The sequence below is a fragment of the Condylura cristata genome, unplaced genomic scaffold (genome assembly GCF_000260355.1).
Source record: "Condylura cristata isolate star-nosed mole 26May11 unplaced genomic scaffold, ConCri1.0 scaffold00008, whole genome shotgun sequence".
Lineage (NCBI taxonomy): Eukaryota > Metazoa > Chordata > Mammalia > Eulipotyphla > Talpidae > Condylura > Condylura cristata.
The window spans coordinates 21,400,656-21,419,965 of NW_004567109.1; the positions used below are offsets into that span (position 1 = coordinate 21,400,656).

The following is a 19,310-nucleotide window of genomic DNA, read 5'->3' on the forward strand; positions in this document are numbered from 1 at the left end:
CTCCTTTGGGTGCGACTGGAAAGGCCGCCGAGAACGGATGGGTGGGTTGGATCGGAGCTGCAGCACCGCCCTAGGCCGCCTCGTTGGGAATTTGAAAAGACCCGGTGGGGAGGCTGGGGTCGTGCGGGCTTCGGAGACGTGGGGGAGACGTTTTAGGAAACGCTTTGTACTGCGTGATCGGGGTGCGGGCTGCCTGTAAAAGGCTGGGAAGGAACGCAGTCCGTGAGCACCCGCCCTTCTCTAAGGAGACAGACACTCTGGAGCTGACAGCCTCAGCGCGAGCGCGCTCACGCCCGCGTCTCTGCTCTTCACCTGCGTCCGGGCGGAGCTGGTGAGTGGAACGACCGCCTGCGTCTGCGGGCGCAGAGACCCCGGAGGCGCGTCTTAGCAATACAGCGCTGGGCATTCAGTAAGGTTTCCTATGTCGGACTCGAAAGTTTCCCCACTTGGCTAACGAGACTTTTACTTTTCCTATGTGCAGGGCCAGACTGTTTTCCCCAAGCTGCAAACCACTGGAGGCAGCTCCTTTCCCTGGAGTTGTCAGAGTGGGAAAGAAAAAAAAAAAAAAAAGAAGCCCATAAGCCACTGGCCCTTACCCACAAACTTAAGTGAAGGTGACTGGCCCCCTCCCTGAAGCTAGGACTGTGTTGGGGGCTCCGATACCCTGACCTGGTGGCAGTGGAGGGCAGATGGAAAGGGGTTGGATGAGAGAGCTGGTTGGAATTGTTTCCAGATTTGCCTGTTACAATCAGCCCTGCATAGTCCTCTTTATAGTTGAAGTAATGTATTTCCCCCAATTTTTACATTTCTGAAACCAGAGTGCATCCTGCCTGTGTGAAAACACACCTATGTGATTGTTGTCTGTTGGGATACTTGAACTCTAAACTCAAATCTCCAGTTGCTTTTAAAATAACTTTAAAAGATTATGATGCAGCATGAGATTAAAAGATATTTACTCTGATGAAGAGTTCAGTACATACACTACAACCCTATGAAGTTCAATTACTATCCCTATTTAATACATGAAGAAATGGAAGCTCAGCGAGCTGACTTGCCTTAGACATTTCAAATGCAAGTGTCAGGCATCAGGCAATAGCTGTGCGTCCTTGTCTTTAGCGATTGTGTGTCTTTGGCAGTGTGCATATGTGAACTGGGAAAATGAGCCACATTCAAGAACACTGATTGTACTTATCCCCACATTGAGGCCAAGTCATTGTTCCTGGATGTTTGGTAGTTTTGTTTTATTTTTTTTAAAGATTTATTTATTTATGCATACAGAACTGGGGTACAGGCCAGAGGCTCAGGGGCGGTGAGAGGCTTCACCAGAGACAGAGTGGGGAGCAGAACAGGCAGATCGACGAAGTACACTGCTGAGGGGAGCAGTGGGCGTGTCAGGAGAGGTCTGCCACACCATGTAGGTCACCTATGGGGCTGGGGATCAAACTCGCACTGAAGCAGCTGCAGCCAGCTTACAGTGCTGCCCTTTAAGTCTCTGGGCCACCAGGGAGGGCCCCGTTTGCAGTTTTGAATCTTTTCTGCAGGTTCTGGAGTTTTGATGGTATGGCGGGGGTTCTGCTTCCCTCCTCTTCTGCCTTTTACTCTTCTAGGACGTAGAGGCATGCACTCCATGCTACTCAAGGACTATCTTCCAAGGAGGCAGTACTTCATCTAAGAGGGGAGCCAGATTTTCGAGCGGTTAAGTCACACCATCCTTCAGGAGCCCCCAGATTTGGTGCCTCAAGGACCCACCCAAGTCCAGCTGGCAGAGGTCTATGGTCAGAGAAGGATCACACAACGGTGAAGCCTGTCATCAGGGTGCTGACAGTTTCTTCGCCAGAAGCAGACCAGCCCAAGCAGGCGGGCGCCATGCTGCAGCGTCTCCTCATCACCCTGCCCGCAGAGGCCGGCACCTGGGTGAAGCTGCACCACCCCAACAAGGCCAAGGAGGGGGCACCTCTGTGGGAGGATGTGACTAAGTTGTTTGAAAGAGAAGGTGAGAATACACTGCTATGGGTGGGGGAAAAGAGGGTCACATTTGTGTGTGAAAGGACAGGTAGACACTTCAGCACGGTGGTCTTTTAAGGAGGAAGGTGGGGGGAAGCAGGGATTGGGGATCTACTCCTGAGCCTTTTGAAGGGAAAGCTGGGAGAGGAAACACTGGAGGACCCCTCTTGGAGGACGCCAGTGATGGGAACTATACTGCAGGTAGACTGTAGATACCTTGAAGTCTATGGGAAGTGCTGGGATTTTTCTTTTTTTTCTGCAACCTTTGAGCAAAGGAGTGATCTGGCAGAACTGTGCTTTTGGAGCAGCAGTGGCCACTGGGAAGTGGTAACACCCAGCCAGTGCACTGTGGGTCTGCAGGAGCTTCAGGCTCTTTGAGTTGCTCTGAGTGCCACTCAGGTGACCGTACTGAGAGAGGAGCCAGGCGCGGTGTGTCTGCAGGCTGTTTTCCTCTTGGGATTTGGGGAAACGCAAATCGTGACTCTTTGCCTTCTCTAGCTCTGCTATCTAAAGATGCTGATGAGGCCCAAGGAGAAAGTTTATTGAATGCAGTAATTCCTGGACCTCTGATAGCAGAACCTCAGGTGGGTTGAAATTTTCTCTTATTTTCTTGACGTGCTCCTTGGTTTTATTTATTTATTTTTAATAATATAATAGTTTATTTTTACAACATTTTGTTCTTTTTTCCATCTCAGTTGTAATCCTCATGGGGCTCCTTGGCTTTTTTTTTTTTTTCTTAAGATTTATTTATTTATTCATATAGAGCTGGGGTACAGGCCAGAGATGCTGGAGGGTGAGAAGATTCACCAGAGACAGAACAGAACAGGCAGATCAACGAAGTACACTGCTGAGGGGAGCAGTGGGCGGGTCAGGAGAGGTCTGCCTCGCCATGTGGATCTCCTCCGGGGCAGGCGGGAATCGAACTCATGTGGAAGTGGCTTAAGCTTCTCAGTGCTGTGCTTTAAGCCGCTGCGCCACCAGGGAGGGCCTGGGGCTCCTTGATTTTTAAGGCTATTACTTGCCCTTTTGAGGGAGGGTGAATGTTGATACTAACAGATTCAACCTAGGGAGCTCGGTACAGGTCAGTGTTCTCCAAAGGGGTTGTAAGTGGTGGCAAATGCCAGGCCCATTATGACTAATCTCCACATAATACTGTTTCCAACCAGTCTCTGGACCTAACATTGTGCTGATTTCTATAGAAAAAGAAAAGTAAGTGATATAATTCTAACCCCTAAACACCAACAGATAGCTCTTGGGATGTAAGATATGTCTAAGTTTTGGGGGGGTGTTTTTTATTATAATAGTTTATTTTTACATCATTTTGTGCCTTTTCCCATCTCAATTATAATTCCTGTGGCCTCCCCATCACCAATTCACCTGTGTGCCATCACCATAGTCCCATGTACTCTCCCCCCTTCCCACCATTTTTTATTCCATTCCCTACTTCACCCCTATAAAATGTCTCTGGTATATAGTTGTTCATTATTATCCCCCCCCACTTGTCCTTTATGATCCTGCTATGAGTGAAACCATCTGGTACTTTTCTTTTTCTTTCTGGCTTATTTCACTAAGCATGATCCCTTCCAGCTCCATCCATGTTGCTGAAAAAGTCATGAGTAATATTCCATTGTGTATATATACCACATCTTTTTAACCCACCATCTACTTTTGGGCATTTGGGTTGATTCCATGTCCTCTCTATTAATGTGGGGGTTGCAGGTGTCTTTTTGAATCAGTGTTTTTGTGTCTTTTGGGTAGATACCTAAGAGTGGGATTGCTGGGTTGTATGGCAGCTCCATTGTTAACAGTTTGAGGAACCTCCAAACAGTTTTCCATAGTGGTTGTACTAGTTTGCGTTCCCACCAGCAGTGCAGGAGAGTTCCTTTTTCTCCACAACTTCACCAACATTTGTTGTTGCTTGTTGTTTTAAGATGTGCCATTCTCACTGGGGTGAGGTGGTATCTCATTGTGGCTTTAATTTGCATCTCCCTTAATACAAGTGATGTTGAACATTTTTTCGTATGCTTGTTGGCCATCTGCATTTCCTCTTTGGAGAAGTGTCCTTCCCTAACCTGCCTCCAGCCTTACTGTTTAGACTCATATGCCTCAGGCAAACCAAAGCAGCTCTGCCTTAGCTCCATTCTATCTGCCTGGAACCCTCTTTCCTTAGATTTCCATGCAGCTCTTCCTTGATGAATTCATGTCTCTGGTTTGTTTTAGAAAGACTTTTCCTAACCATCTACATAAAATATGCTCCCTGTCCTCACTATGGCTCTTCCTGTTTTCCTTATCCTGCTTAATATTTTCCTTACATGCTTAATATCATATTTCTTCCTATGTATTAAAATATTTTATCTTTAGAGAGTCTCCAAACAGATTCAGAGGAGGCTCCTAACCAGCTTAGAGTTACCCAGCATTTAGAATACAGTAAGAACACTTTGTACCTGGCTGACAAGGGATATATCTGCTGTTGTAGGACCTGTTGACCTTCAAGGACATCTCTGTGGATTTTACCCAGGAGGAGTGGGGGCACCTGGCCCCTGCACACCGGAATCTGTACCGGGAGGTGATGCTGGAGAACTACGGGAACCTGGTGTCAGTGGGTAAGGTTGGGGGCTAAGCATATAGAAACCTGCCCACTCCTGGAGAGTCATTAGTTACAAATGGTGAAATGTGGATTCCCTGGAGCTTGTGTTAGGTTCCATATTGGAGATGTTGCATTCCTTTGAAAACCAAAGTGGGGCATATCTGATTCTCCTTCCTGGGGGAACAACTTTACATTGTGAAGCTAGAATAGAAAGACACACTGTGGCATCCTTTCCACTTCCAGAGACCCTAAATACCAGAGAGCTAGAACTAAATTCTGATGATGGTTGTTAGAGCTCAACAGAAACATTCTTTTTTTTTTTTTTTTTTTAACTCCTTAAACAGGTTATCAACTTTCCAAACCTAGTGTGATTTCCCAGCTGGAGAAAGGCGAAGAGCCTTGGATGATGGAGAAAGAAGGTCTGGGAGATTCCAGTGCAGGTGAGAACAAGACAGAGTGCCAAGATGAGTGTGTAGGTAGGAGTAGGCCAGGATGCCCAAGTCTTTCCTTTTGTTCCCCTCTAACTTTTCTGAGTTATTCCCATATGTGTCTTCATACTTTTATAATAAGTGCATATCTTTAAACAATGTATAGCTTTGCTTTGTATGCTCTTATTCTTTACATATATAAATGGCACGTATACTTCTTCATTTGCTTTTCTCATTCCATGCTGTTGATATTTATCCATGTTGTTCTAGTTCATACAGTTCCATTGAATTAAAAGACTGCAATTTATCTATTTTTCCAGTTTCTAATTTTGGGGGCTTAAAAAGATGCTGCAATATATCTTTGTGTATTAATCTTCTTGGGTACATATAGGAGTGTTTCTCTGAGATAGCTGGTAGAAGCAAAATTGTATGTGAAGTATAGGCACCTTCATTTGCTTGGTCTTAGCAAATTGCTTTTCAGATCAGTTGTACCAGTTTGTACACTGCAGTCAAGAGGTTTTGAGTTTCCAGAACTCAGTGTCTTTGTCAACACTTGACATTGGGTGTACTGGGTATACATAGTATTTTGCGTCTTTTGTTTTCCGAATACTATTAAGGGAACATATTTTTCATATTTATAAACCATCTATCTGGGATTCCTATTCTGTAAATTACATGTTCTTATTCTTTGCTTACTTTTCTTTTTAAAGACTTATAGACAAAATAGCATCCTATATTTTGAAGTTCTGCTTATTATACGTATGTTTGATCTGTGCAGTGAGGATCTAGTTTAACTCTGTCCATGAGTATAATCAACCAGGAAGCATTTATTTAATAGTTAATGCTACTCTGTCCCTCATCAGACTTCTTGTATGCATGGGTCTGTTGCTAGGTTCTCTCTATTCCATGTTTTTATTTTTCTCTCTAGTGCCAGGCTGTCTTAACTGCTGTGTTTCACAGTGAGACACAATATCAGTTAGAGGTAGTTCTTCAACTTAATTCTTCAAATTTGTCCTGCTCATTTTTAGCCTCTTACTTTACTGTACAAAATACATGAGGGCATCAAATTACACACACACACACACACACACACAGAGTTTAAAGATTAAAGGATCTTTCCATAGAACATACCAACAGTAACATCATAATCTGGGTTATTGTATAAATAATACTTCTAGGGTAGACTATTAAGGATGAAAACAAAAATGCACAAATATTTGTATAATTTTCAGTAAAAGATTAATGTTCTTATAAATTATTCTGAGTTCTCTTGCCTACTATTGTGTGAGTGGGGAGAGGAACATCTTTTAACTTTGCCAAGATTGTTTTCCAAAAGTAACTGCCAATACAAAAAGATATTCTTGATCTATAGCTTTGAATTTTATTATTTAGTATTATTAAAAAGAATAATACTAAAATGTTCAAATTTACTCTTTAAAACCTGTTCTTACCTTGTTTACTATTTCTTAATATAATTTCCTATTTCCTCTCCAGATTGCATAACCATGTGTAAATAAAGAAATCTTGTATGTTTTATATGTATTGTTCTCTAAATCTCTATTCCATATTCACTGCAATATTTTTGAAAGCATATGAGTATGAGTTGTTTGTATTTTTTCCATTTGTTTTAGACTTGAGGAGTAAAGCAGAAACAAATGAACCAACTGCAATGAGTGGCATTTTGCAAGAGCAGTTCTATCATGATATGATGGAGAGATTTGTAAAGGATGATGTGATTTACTCCACATTGAGAAAAATCTCCAAATATGACTGTGAGTTAGAAAGACACCAGGAGACCCATGGAAGAGATGTGAGACAAGCTATCTTGACCCACAACGGGAGAGACCATGAAAGTAATGAATTTGAGAATATTGTGAGTTCAAATCTTATTATAGAACAAAGGCACCATAAGTGTAACACACCTAAAAAGAGGAACAAATACAAACTAGACTTGATTAGTCATCCAACAAGTTACATACGAACAAAAACCTATGAATGTAATATATGTGAAAAAATCTTCAAACAACCCATTCACCTCACTGAACACATGAGAATACATACTGGTGAGAAGCCTTTCAGATGTAAAGAATGTGGAAGGGCTTTTAGTCAAAGCGCATCCCTTACCACACATCAGAGGATCCACACTGGGGAGAAGCCCTTTGAATGTGAAGAATGTGGCAAAGCCTTCAGACACCGCTCATCTCTCAATCAGCATCATAGAACCCACACTGGGGAGAAACCTTATGTTTGTGATAAATGTCAGAAAGCTTTCAGCCAGAACATTAGCTTGATCCAACATTTGAGAACTCATTCTGGAGAGAAACCCTTTACGTGCAATGAATGTGGGAAAACCTTCCGACAGATTAGACACCTTAGCGAACATATAAGGATTCATACTGGGGAGAAACCCTATGCCTGCAATGCATGCTGCAAAACCTTCAGTCATAGGGCATATCTAACACATCACCAGAGAATCCACACTGGGGAGAGACCCTACAAATGTAAGGAATGTGGGAAAGCCTTTAGGCAGAGGATACACCTCAGCAACCACAAAACTGTGCATACTGGAGTAAAAGCATATGAGTGCAACCGCTGTGGGAAGGCCTATAGGCATGACTCGTCCTTTAAGAAACATCAGAGACATCACACTGGAGAAAAACCTTATGAGTGTAATGAATGTGGAAAATCCTTCAGCTATAATTCATCACTTAGTCGGCACCATGAAATACACAGGAGGAACCCCTTTCGAAACAATGTGTAAGGACATTTTTGGACATGAAAACAAAAGCCAAGTCTAAAGTAGGGTTCTTGTGCTTTAAATTTTAAGCACTATAAATTTGAGGAATTGATGTAATCCCAACTTATAATTTTTCCCATTGTATAAATAAACACTACATTTATAATTACTATCTCTTCACTTTCTACTTAATAAAAGAAAGAAAGGATGGCCCTTCAAATTAAATTCAACAATGTGGAAAATTCACACATTTTCCTTTTGTTTTCTTGGTGGATTAGTAAATTAATCTTCATGGGCATTCATTGATTTACAGGCTAGTGTTATGGGAACTGTTGTTTGAAATATCACCACCTCTTTTTCTAATCGAAAAATTTTTAATGGGCAAAACTGTCACACGGTATAAAGTTCAAAAGGCAGTTGTGTAAGTAAAAAGCATCCTTACTGCTTCCCATGTCACCATAAAACCTATGAAAGAGAGGTACAACCATTTTGTTCCTAAGATTTACTTATTATGCATACAAGAACTGGGGCACAGGCCAGAGGCACAGGGTTGATGGAGCTAAGAGGATTCACCAGAAGCAGAGTGGGGAGCAGAACAGGGAGAATGACTGAAATATACTGGTAAGGGGAGCAGCGGGTGAGACAGGAGAGGTCTGCTGCGCCATGTAGGTCAGCTCCCTGGCCAGGCTGCAGATAGCTTCATAGTGCTGAGCTTTAACCCCTTGTGCCACCAGGGAGGGCCCGGTATAACCATTTTTATAACTATTTTTTTGGGGAAATATTTCTATTTATAGCCAAGATAATATAAACATAGTTTTTCTTTGTAACTATTATGACAGCTTCCTGCATAAATAAATCTGCAACATGACTTTTACCAATTAATGCTATAATATATCATGGAGGTCTTCCCAGCACAGTAGATACAGTGCTATTCATTTCTTTATAACAGCTGTGGAATACTCCTTGGTTTGCATGTACTTCTTTTAGTTGGCTCACTATGGATGGACTTTTGGCATTTCAATCTTCTGTTGGTACAGTGTTTTACTAGTTCATACATTTTAATTTCCTGCAACTGGAATTTCTTAGCTAGAGGGTATAAACATTTGGATGGTGGATATTTACCAAATTGACCCTCAGTGGTTGGATCAATTTCTTTTCCCAACAGCAAGATAGGTAACGGAATCCAGTGCTGAAGTGTCCACTCGGCCAGCAGCCCTATCAGCTATCAAGGAAGGACCAGCTTGTTTCAATGACCAATTAGAAATACCAGCTGACCCACATCCTCAGAAGTAGCAGTTGCCATCCCTGGAGACAGAAAGAATCTGAATCTTGTCAAATAGCCAGGCCCACCAAAATTTCAGCTGGAGAATTCTAGAGGTGACACTTCCACCTCCATCCCTGATTTCTGAGGATGGAACTCTGATGACTGACAATCCCTTTAAAGAGGCTGATCCACTTGCTTTTTAGCAAGTATCATTTCAGCTGCAACCCTTTTGATTGAAACAAAGGAAAACTGACTGTTGAATCATGGTACTGCATTGAATGGCTGACTAATCATAACAATTTATAGGATGGTTATGCCAGCTTTTGACAGTTAATGCCCAAGGAGACAGAATAGAGGACGGACATGACATAATTAATAAACATGAGTGAATGGGCATTTATTAGTCAATGTTGCATGGTGTGTTGTAAAAACTGAACAAGACCAGGACCACAGTGGTTTTGTTCATGTTTCTTTTTCAATCTGGCAATGTTTTATTAAAAAGTTTTAGTGATTCTGTGAAATATTGATACATTTCCCCTAGACCAGTCGGACTCCAGTGATAAACCAAAGCTCAGTAGTTAAGATCCTTTGTGATTTCTCAAGGAGCAGGACCAGGAACCTGATGCATTTTGGAAAACCTTGGCAATTTTCTCTCCCATCTCTCACCTCTACTTTGTTTTCTTCATTTTGATTTTATGTTTGCTTTAAACACCTCATTGCAAATTATGGTTACCTTCAGCTCCAGATTTCAGTTTCTATCACCTGGTATGTGATAAAATGAAAATAAAGCAAAGAAGGTTCTGATACTTTTCTACTTTTGCTCCAGTGACTAGTCTATTCAGTGCTTACTATATTTTATACTTCCATATGTAATTTTAGGTTTCTCAACAATAAGCAAATAGGAGAAAAAAATAATGCACTGACGAGCGCGCGCTCTGAAAAGTGAGTTCGAGGTTGTCCTCTCAGCTGGGAAAGCTGACGCCAGCTGGCAAGAGCCGGATACACACAGAACCCAAGGTGGGAACGCCAGGATGCAGCACTGATGGCTCTCTCCTGGGGCAAATTCTCCATAATTTCCGGGAAACCGGGAAAACGACGCCCCTCGAGCAGGCCTGGTGGTACCGGGACAGCCCTCCGGGGCGGGTCTAGCCCACGGGCGCAGCCAGCAGAGCCCCGGGCGAGCCTGCCGGGAGGTAGACCAGGGTCCCACCCGCAGCCAGAAGGTGGGAGGTGCAGCCGGCTTCCGGGACTGCCCCGCGCCGCCGAGGCCTTGGGAGGGGGCGGGGCTTGGGGCCGCTGTGCATTCTGGGCTGGATCTCCCGGCGTCCGCACGCTAAGGCGGGGCCCGGAGTCTGTCTCTGCTGGTAGGGGCAGAAGCCAGAAGCAACCCCGAGTTGATGGAGGAGCCGAGGGGGTCCGGGGTTCGCTGGCGCATCAACAGTTAGGGAGAGGCTGGAGAGTGAAGATAGATGAAGTGAGGGAGCGCGGGGTTCGGTCTCGCCTTTGCCGGCTCCGACCCCCTCCCGCTGTGAGAGAGCGGCTCCCGTGCAGACCCCGGTCCTGTGGACTCTGGATTTTTCGCCCTTGTAAGACCCTGCGGTAAGCTGGGGCTTCATCCCGAGGCTGAGACTCCTTGTTCTCCTTGCTGGCTCCTCCTGGACATTGTAGGCAGTGCTTAGTAAACTTTAGGGCTTACGCGGAGCTCGGGAGGAAGAGTGGTTTGGAACTAGTGGAAAAGTCCCCGCCTAAGGCAGTAGTTCTTGGAACCCACAAATCCTGGCAGTACCGAACAAATGGGATGTTAAGGGTGAAGGTGGTGGCAGTTCTGCAGACAGTAGGAACCCATCAGATGAACTGTTTCCCAATTGAGGACTCTGCCCGAACTTCTGGCTGAGGATGGGGCTGGGAGAGGGAACTGATCAGAGATCTCTTTGGGGACCTTGGTTATTTTTGATCCTTTACTTGCAGGGAGCAGGGGTTGGATCAAGTAACTGCATCCAGACTATGGGGGAAATGAAATCATGGAGAATTTGCCCCTGGAGAGAGGCGAGCATTACCGAGGATCTAGGGTGGGCAACCGATGATGTTGTGTGGATGAGAGAGGAGGTAACGCCTCTGTGTAAGTGAGGAGGTAGGTGAGAAAGGACCAAAAGTTCCCCCATTTTATCACAGCAAGTCCCAGAGCTGTTGATCTGGATTCTTCGGTGCAGACATAGGCTTTCAGAGCTCCTTTCTCCTTCCCAAGTCTTACTATTTCAGCATTCTGCCTATCCCTGTGAAGAGGAAGATCAACCAAATTCCAGGCGAGTAAAAGTTTCCTTTCCTAAAACTTGATGTTATTTATCAGAGGAAATAGATACACTGTTTCATATCTTCCTTGGGAAAGGGAGAGGACAGCTACATTTGTGGAATGCTAATAATATGTATGTTTTATCACTGATTGTTAGGGTGGCTGAGTTTTTGGATAGCTGAGTGCTTTGGAAGGAATACTCTCATTTCAGCGATGTGTTAGTTGCCTCAGGAAAACTAAAAACTTGCCTAAGAATATTCATAGGGCAATTAATGTGCTACTATTTGTAATAATACTAAACTAGTCAGAAGTAAGTTCAGAACCCAGATCTGTAGCATGCTGGTCTTTCCAAAACATCTCTCTCATTTACCACTTAATGATTTTTGCTCTTGTGTATTACCTACATTGTTATTCTCTTATTTTTATTTTCTCACATTTATTTAAAGAGAAAACATTCTCAGAAACACTAACTATGAAATTATGTGTGTGGTGGACATGCTGACAGCTTTATATTATTCAAGGTACCACTAAAAATGTTGGTCCGTGTACCATGTAAAATCATTTTGTATCACTAATACACTGCAATTTGGGATAATGGGCTGCCTTGTTGGAGACCAGCTCCAACTATGAGGTGCCTGGAGGCAAGACAGGCGGGACCCTAAGGTGGGAAGGCATCGGTGAGCGGAGATTCCTAAAAAGGGGAGAAGGAGAAAAAAGGGAAAGGAGGGGCGAGGAAGACACAGGAGTCAGAGTTGGGTGCAAGTCTTCCTGCTCTGCCTTCAGCAGAGGTTTATTTTATACATTAGGAGTAAGCAGTGGGATGACATCAGCACACGAACTGGGCTGAGAGATTACAATCATCTTTTTTTTCTAAGAACAGTTTAGGGTCGTATTGCCCTTTAGCTGAGATATAACATTCTAAAATCAATCAAGGTTAAAAATAGGTACATAGGTGCACAAAGTTTATGACTAATATTAACTATAGTGGAGATCAACTAAGATAGAAGTCCCTTAAACCTTATCTACTACTTAATGGGTTTTTGTTTTTCTACCTGGGTCATCCTGGGAGGCAGAAGAGGAAATTCCTTGCTAATCAAATCTCTGAAAAGGAGACATAGGTGAATTTCCTTATCTGAAGACTACATAGCAGAATCCTGAAAGACTAGCCAGAAGACTTTTGTGGGTTCCTTCAAGGTGTAGCAGGTGGAAAACTTGACTAGTTTCAAAACAGGCAACCTGCATGAATTTCCACATCTAAAGGCCAGACAATAGGAAGTTTGAGTAATTCTTTAGAAGCTGAATAGAGGGCTAGATGAGATAATAGAATGATAAGATTTGGGTTTTCCTCCATCCATCCTGCAGTGAGAGAGACTTTGCAAAAACAGGCCTTATGCGTTTATTTATCAGTCAGTAGTCAAGTCACTTGACTTCAGGGGAATTTTTCACCCTGGTGCAATGCTTGCTTGTCAGGGCAGACAGGCCTTATACAGCTGAGGCAATCCAATTGTAAGCTGAAAGTTGCTCAGAATATTTTGATATTACGATTATACAAAAAAGGTAGGTCATAACGTAAGTTAGCAGTGGAAAGTCCGATTTTTCAGAGCTTTTCCCGATCTACCTGGAATCTGTCAGACGATAGACGTTGCATAGCTTGTGTCACTGCATCATGCTCAAGCTGGATTTTGTCTACAGGAAAGTCCAGGCAACACATCCATGTAAAAATTGCCCATCCCTAGAATATTTTCTTCTTTTAGATGACTCTTTCCCCTAGGGAATGACTACTATTATGTCTTCTCAACAAGATATTTCATTGGTTAGGGCTGCCATATTCTTAATATTATGTATAAAACAAGTAGAGAGTCCGTATCTTCTCAGAGTTTACAAGAGCTAACATATACATGTGAAATAATCTAAGTCAGTATTATTAAATAGCACTGTCCCTGGCCAGGGAAATGTCCTATGTCTGTGCCTTATTATGTCCCTACTAGCTACATGTAGCGACTGAGCACTTGAAATGTGGCTAGTGCAACTGAGAAAAAGAATTTAAAATTTTATTTAATTAAAATTAAAGTCACATGTGGGTAGTGGTTATATTTGGACAACCCAGATGTAGACATTGGAAATAAAATATTATCAGGATCAAGTGATTTGGATTTAGTGATCTCCTCCCAGTGGGAAAAAGCAACAACAGAGGTGCACAAGTTAATTACCATTTGGCTTTAGTTTGTTGGTGGGAACTAAAGATTCTCCAACACTCAGGGATTTTATAGTTCACATGAAATTACTTACTTTGAAACTGTCGTCATTTATTGTATATTTACAATTTAAGACCCCTGTGCAAAAGTACAGTCCTGTGTTCTGTTGCTACTCTAGTCTCTTCCAAAACAATATAGGGATAAGCAAAAGTCTGAACATTATATTACTTTTGTTCATGAAAATAACTTTTCTTCTAGCTATCTATATTTTCTTTCAATAGTAATGTTTAACACTAAAAATTCGTTAAGTACAGTCATAACTTAGATTAGTATTCTCAAAGCATTAGTTTTAAGCTTTCTAAGATGGGTGTTATTATGTCCAGCTTATTCATTGCTTATTAGAATAGCAAGGAGGAAACTTGGCTGGTGGTTAACCTCAGACACCTTAAATTGTGTGTCAAGTTATTTCTTTTTCTGGCACCCAAAGTAAAATACTAGTGGACTGAGCAAACCTTGTTTTGTTTTCTCCCTATGGAAGGTATGATATGTGAGCTTAGGAGGAACACTTAAAAGAATATCTTCACAGATCATTTGCTTACTTTCTTGAGATTAGAAATGCTTGTGAGACAAAATAGTTGAACATATATATTAATCTTTGTTTCTGAATCCAAGAAAAGCTAAGACATCTTCAGAACTATTGGGAAAATTTGAATATAGAGTGGAGTGTTAGGGAATTATTAATTTTGTTAGCTATGGTAATAGTACTATAGTCAAGGTAGGAGAATATATTTATTTGGAAATGTATGCTAAGCATTTATATTTGAAGGGTTACAACATCGATAACTTAAACTATTGTAGTTTAGCCAAAAAATGCATGCACAAAGGAAGCATATAATACAGTAAAATGTGAAGTAATCATTTATCCACATGATGTGTGTATAGGTGTTTAGTGTTCTAGTCTTTCTATGTCTCTGTATGTTTGCAATTTTTCACAGTAACAACTTTAAATACAAAGTACCTGCCTGTCCCATGGGGGAGCAGTGAGATATTGGGTGTTAACCATTTTTCACTTTGAAAGTTTTGCCCAGTGGTCACACAGAAGCTATTATAAAGTGTAGCTGTACCACTAACTGTTAATAAATAAGCTTCCTTACAGAATGTAAATAATTAGTCATGATTCTTATCTCATTGGAATTTGAAAGTGCTTTTGGGAAATATTTTATTTGGATAATACATTTAACATGATATGCAGGGCTCTCTCCCAACCCACATCAGTGCTATGACTGAGGCTGGGGAAGAGCAATCAGTGTCAGCAGAGGCCTCAGGGTTCTCCGACTTCAGTGATTCAGAATTTCTAGACTTTGTGGACCTGGAAGATACCCAAGAATCAAGTTCTTCACTTAGCAAACCTGGCCCTTCTTCTGAACTCCCTGGGAAGGATGACAAGTTCGCCGACTTACCAAAGAGGAAAAGAGAACAGGGTATCTCATCACCCATGGAGCGATTCCACCTTAAATATTTGTATGTCACTGATCTGTCTACCCAGGATTGGTGTGAACAGCAAATGGTATATAAGAAGGAGCTTCCTGGTTTCTTGGCACCCGAGAAGGCTGCTGTCTTAAACACTGGTGTCAGCATCCACCTAGCTAGAGAACTAGAAGTTCATGATCTTGTGACTATTTCCATCACCAGTAAAGAGGATTCTTGGGCAGTTAAGTTTCTGAACATATTATCAATGATTCCTACCCTGCAGTCAGAAGGTCGCATCAGAGAGTTCCCAGTGTTTGGAGAAGTAGAGGGCGTGCTGCTTGTTGGAGTGATTGATGAGCTGCACTATACAGACAAGGGGGAGCTGGAATTGGCTGAACTCAAGACACGGAGGCGCCCTGTGCTTCCTGTGGAAGCACAGAAAAAGAAAGACTGTTTTCAGGTCAGCCTATATAAATACATCTTTGATGCCATGGTACAAGGGAAAGTGACCGCTGCTAGCCTAGTCCGCCATGCAAAACTGCATCCAGAAAAACCACTGGGGCCCTCAGTGCTGAGACATGCCAAGCAGGGAGGCTTTTCTGTGAACTCCTTGGGTGACCTCATGGAGCTGGTCTTCTTGTCTCTGACATTGTCTGACCTCCCAGTTATCGATAACCTAAAGATCGAGTATATCCACCAAGAGACTGCCACTCTGCTGGGTACAGAGATTGTGGTCTTTGAAGAGGAGGAGGTGAGGAGCAAGGTGCAGCACCAGATGGCTTATTGGGTGGGCCACCGAGAACCTCAAGGGGTTGATGTGGAAGAGGCGTGGAAGTGCCAGACATGTAGCTATGCAGATATCTGTGAGTGGAAGAAGGGTGGCTGGGCGCTCAGCTCCACCGTAGAGCCTCAAGCCAAAAAAGCCAAATGAGCAGAAGGTATGCCTTCAGAGATTTGGATCTCTTTAGTGTACTCAGCAGAGTTAAAGAGCTCATTTTCTGAGCTTGGCTTCCATTCAAATTTCTTCACCTTCTAACCACACAAATCCAGGACTAAGAGTCAGGGATAAGGGGGAAGATCTGGGATTCTACTATCCCTGGAACTTCATCATTGGTTGACAAGATGACAGATGATCATCATGACTGGGGATAAGGTATCCTTCCACAATCATTGTTTTCCTAAAAAGATTCTTTAGTTTCTGAGAAGTCTCCTTCCTACTTTTTTCTCAAGCAAGTCTTTGTTTTATGTAATTACACAAAATGAAATGCTGCCCAAGTCATTTGAACTGATGGCTTTTTAAATGATTTTACACCTTCAAAGACACCCACTATAAATAGTTGCATATGTGTTATTCCAAGCTTTTACATATATACATAAACACATTTCTAAAGCAAAATTAATGGGATGACTGACCAAGCATTTAAACATAATCAATGTGTACAAAGAAATAAAGGAAAATAAAGTAGCAACAGTAAGATATAAAACATGAAATTATTAGCCATGAAAATACGATAAATGAATTAACCTGTGTCATTTATACACTGTGTAATCTAGTAATATCAATGCTTATACAGATACAACAGGGAATTCTTATTCAACAGGAAATATGAACAAGAATATACTTTATAGCTCTTTCACAATAGCAAATCCCAAACCAAGAACTACCTAGATGCCCAGCCTCAGAAGAGGGGTATGATATACTGTGGACAGATAAGCTGCAATGACATGCAACAATATGGATAACTCTTACCACAACAAAAAATAAAAAAGCAATCTCCAGAGGTTACATATAGTAACCTTTTTATAAAGTCAAAAGTAACCTTCAGAAAAATGTAAGGATAATGGAGAGGAATGCTGGTCTGTCTCAGTAGGCAGTGGAGCCCTTACCTGCAAATATCAACAAAGAGGCCCGAAGAAGGTATGACGTTGACATCACCCCTCATTTTTTTTAGCAATGAAAAAGTATTCCATTGCATATATAGATTGTTGTTTATCTAAACAGGTCTCTATGTACTTAGGTTACTTTTTATCTTTTTTTTTTACTACAAACACTGTGTATATACAGTAGAAACTAAATATTACTCTCACAAACACATCTACTAAATCTGAACGCCAAGATAATCATTTATAGGAAATCAATAAGATTCTTCAAAATGTTTTTGTTTTCTTTTTTTTTCAAAATGTTTTTATGGGTATGTGAGCATACTAAAGTATAAAACAAATATGTGTGCATTGGAGTGTATATGATTGGACACAAATCTTCTGTAACATGTTTGTATCAGTCAAATTTTATAGGGTATATATTTTCATGTATTAACAGCTGATAATAAATTGTTTCCCAGTAATATATTGTGTAATATAATCATTTAATTAACTCTCCTCTGTTAATAGAATCATTTGATTAACTCTCCTCTGTTAGCCATACTGAAAGGGTTAGATGTAGAGACATAAATGTTTATAGCCTACATAGATATTCTAAATATTTTCTGATTTTCCTCCTTCAGCCTAGAAATCTGGGGATGTAAGATCACATTTAGAATACATCTTGATCCACATTACCCTGCAGGAATGCATCTTTTAGACTCTATGATTCCCTCAAAGCAAGAACTGTTCGTACTTGCCATAGTATTGGATAACTTGACTCATCGTTTTTAAAAAAAATGGTATGTAAAAGTATGTGCTTCCACACCCTGACCTAGTATTACAATAATTCTTAAATTGTGCCAATGTGATGAATAATATCTTAACTTTAGTAATAATACTAAAGTTTGTGCTATTTAGATTAACCTGGGAAGATGAATATCCTTTATTTTTTGGTAATTTGTATTTTATGAATTGAAGAAAGCTCTCCAATTACTGACCTCAGTGTCCACCTTAAACTAAAAAAGAAAATGAAACCCAGCGGAAACATTAAAAATAAAATATAGCTGCCACCATGCAATAGAACACAAAGAGAAAATTGATTAACTCAAAAGCTGATTGTTTTTCAATAAAACTGAAAAGTTGTAGCTAGACCACTCAGGAAATAAAAAGTACAGGCAGGCGACCAGTGGCAGGGGTAAGAGAGGTGTCAGCACTACAGCTACGACAGATACTAATAAGGACTAGTAAGGAAAGACAAGCAGCTTTATGCCAATTCATTTGACAACTTAGATGAAATAGATAAATTCCTTGAAAGATACAAGCCACCAAAGCTTACTCAAAGAAACAACCTAAGTAGTATATCTAATAAAGAAGTTTGCTAAAGACCTTTCCTCAAAACTCCAATCCCAGATGAATTATGGGCTGAATTCTTTAAGGAAAAAGTAATAGCAAAGGCTCACAAACTTCCAGAAAAAGAAAGAGGAGGGAAAATTCTCTATTCATTCTATAATTCCAATGAGATTTTGATAACCAGACCAGATATTATACACAAAAACCATAGACAAGTATAACCCATGAAGACAGATGCGAAAAATTTAATTTTAGTAAATTTGACCCCACAGTATAGAAAAAGAGCAATATACCATTCCCAAGTGAAATTCTCCCAAAGAATGCAAGATTGGCTTAACATTTTTAAGATCAGCATAATTCACATTAGCACTGTAACAAAAGTGAAAAGCCATATAATTCTGTGATGAAAAACTTTTGATAAAACACACCACTCATTCTTCTTAAAAACTACTGGAAAATTAAAAGGGAACTTCCTCAGCTTCATAAAGACCATCTACAAAATCTCTACAGTCAACAGCTCACTTAATGGTGAAAGACAGAATTCCCCCCAAGTTCAGGAAAGGGCAGTTATGTTGCTTTTATCATTTTTATTCATTGTAAATGGTCAGTACATTTAGCACATTGAGTAAAGGAAATCATAAAAGGCATCCAGATTGGAAAGGAAAAAAAATTACTTGCATATATCATGATCATCTTGTGGAAACTCTTTAAAAGCTTCTAGGTCAATATTAAAAAATAAATTTTGTTTCTGCATTGTCACAACAAAATAAGAAATTTAAGTACTGAAAATATGAAATACTTAGGGATAAGTATGACCAAAAATTGCAAAATTTGAACAACAAAAACGAAAACATTGCCGAGAGAATTATAGCTTAGGTCTATTTACAGCAGACCCAAATAAATGAGATACACTGTGCTTCATTTATTCATGGACTGGAATATGCAGTATTATTAAGATGCTTGTTTCCCCAAATTGCCCTGTAGATAAAAAACCCCAAACCAAACAAGTTCCATGATGCAGTTGTGGAAGTGAAACTATGGAAGTAAGACTAGTTCAACTTTATTTGATACTCAAAAGTAATTATTGACCCTTATTATATATGCCTGGCTCTGGAGACACAG

General features: G+C 41.0%; 2 protein-coding genes across 3 annotated transcripts; both read left to right on the forward strand.

Annotated features, from left to right (window-relative positions):
- Positions 1-55: 55 nt before the first annotated feature.
- ZFP69 (ZFP69 zinc finger protein) lies at positions 56-7,864 on the forward strand. Its single transcript, XM_012722531.1, has 6 exons — positions 56-331; positions 1,608-1,993; positions 2,503-2,588; positions 4,481-4,607; positions 4,936-5,031; positions 6,651-7,864. Exons 2-6 carry the CDS (start codon positions 1,867-1,869, stop codon positions 7,778-7,780), a joined length of 1,566 nt encoding a protein of 521 aa, XP_012577985.1. The 5' UTR covers positions 56-331; positions 1,608-1,866; the 3' UTR covers positions 7,781-7,864.
- A 2,507-nt stretch (positions 7,865-10,371) lies between these two features.
- EXO5 (exonuclease 5) lies at positions 10,372-17,309 on the forward strand. 2 transcript variants are annotated; one of them, XM_012722535.1, is made up of 3 exons: positions 10,372-10,619; positions 10,989-11,323; positions 14,758-17,309. In XM_012722535.1, exon 3 carries the CDS (start codon positions 14,785-14,787, stop codon positions 15,904-15,906), a length of 1,122 nt encoding a protein of 373 aa, XP_012577989.1. In that variant the 5' UTR covers positions 10,372-10,619; positions 10,989-11,323; positions 14,758-14,784; the 3' UTR covers positions 15,907-17,309. The 2 variants fall into 2 exon arrangements, with proteins under 2 accessions (XP_012577989.1, XP_012577990.1); XM_012722536.1 differs by having other exon boundaries at positions 10,989-11,151.
- The last annotated feature ends 2,001 nt before the right edge of the window (positions 17,310-19,310 follow it).

Bases quoted from the DNA above. Each gene is read 5' to 3' on its own strand.
- ZFP69 (XM_012722531.1), top strand. From the start codon at position 1,867: ATGCTGCAGCGTCTCCTCATCACCCTGCCCGCAGAGGCCGGCACCTGG. The intron at 4,608-4,935 runs GTAAGGTTGGGG...CTCCTTAAACAG, and splicing joins CGGGAACCTGGTGTCAGTGG to GTTATCAACTTTCCAAACCT. The intron at 5,032-6,650 runs GTGAGAACAAGA...CATTTGTTTTAG, and splicing joins TCTGGGAGATTCCAGTGCAG to ACTTGAGGAGTAAAGCAGAA.
- EXO5 (XM_012722535.1), top strand. From the start codon at position 14,785: ATGACTGAGGCTGGGGAAGAGCAATCAGTGTCAGCAGAGGCCTCAGGG.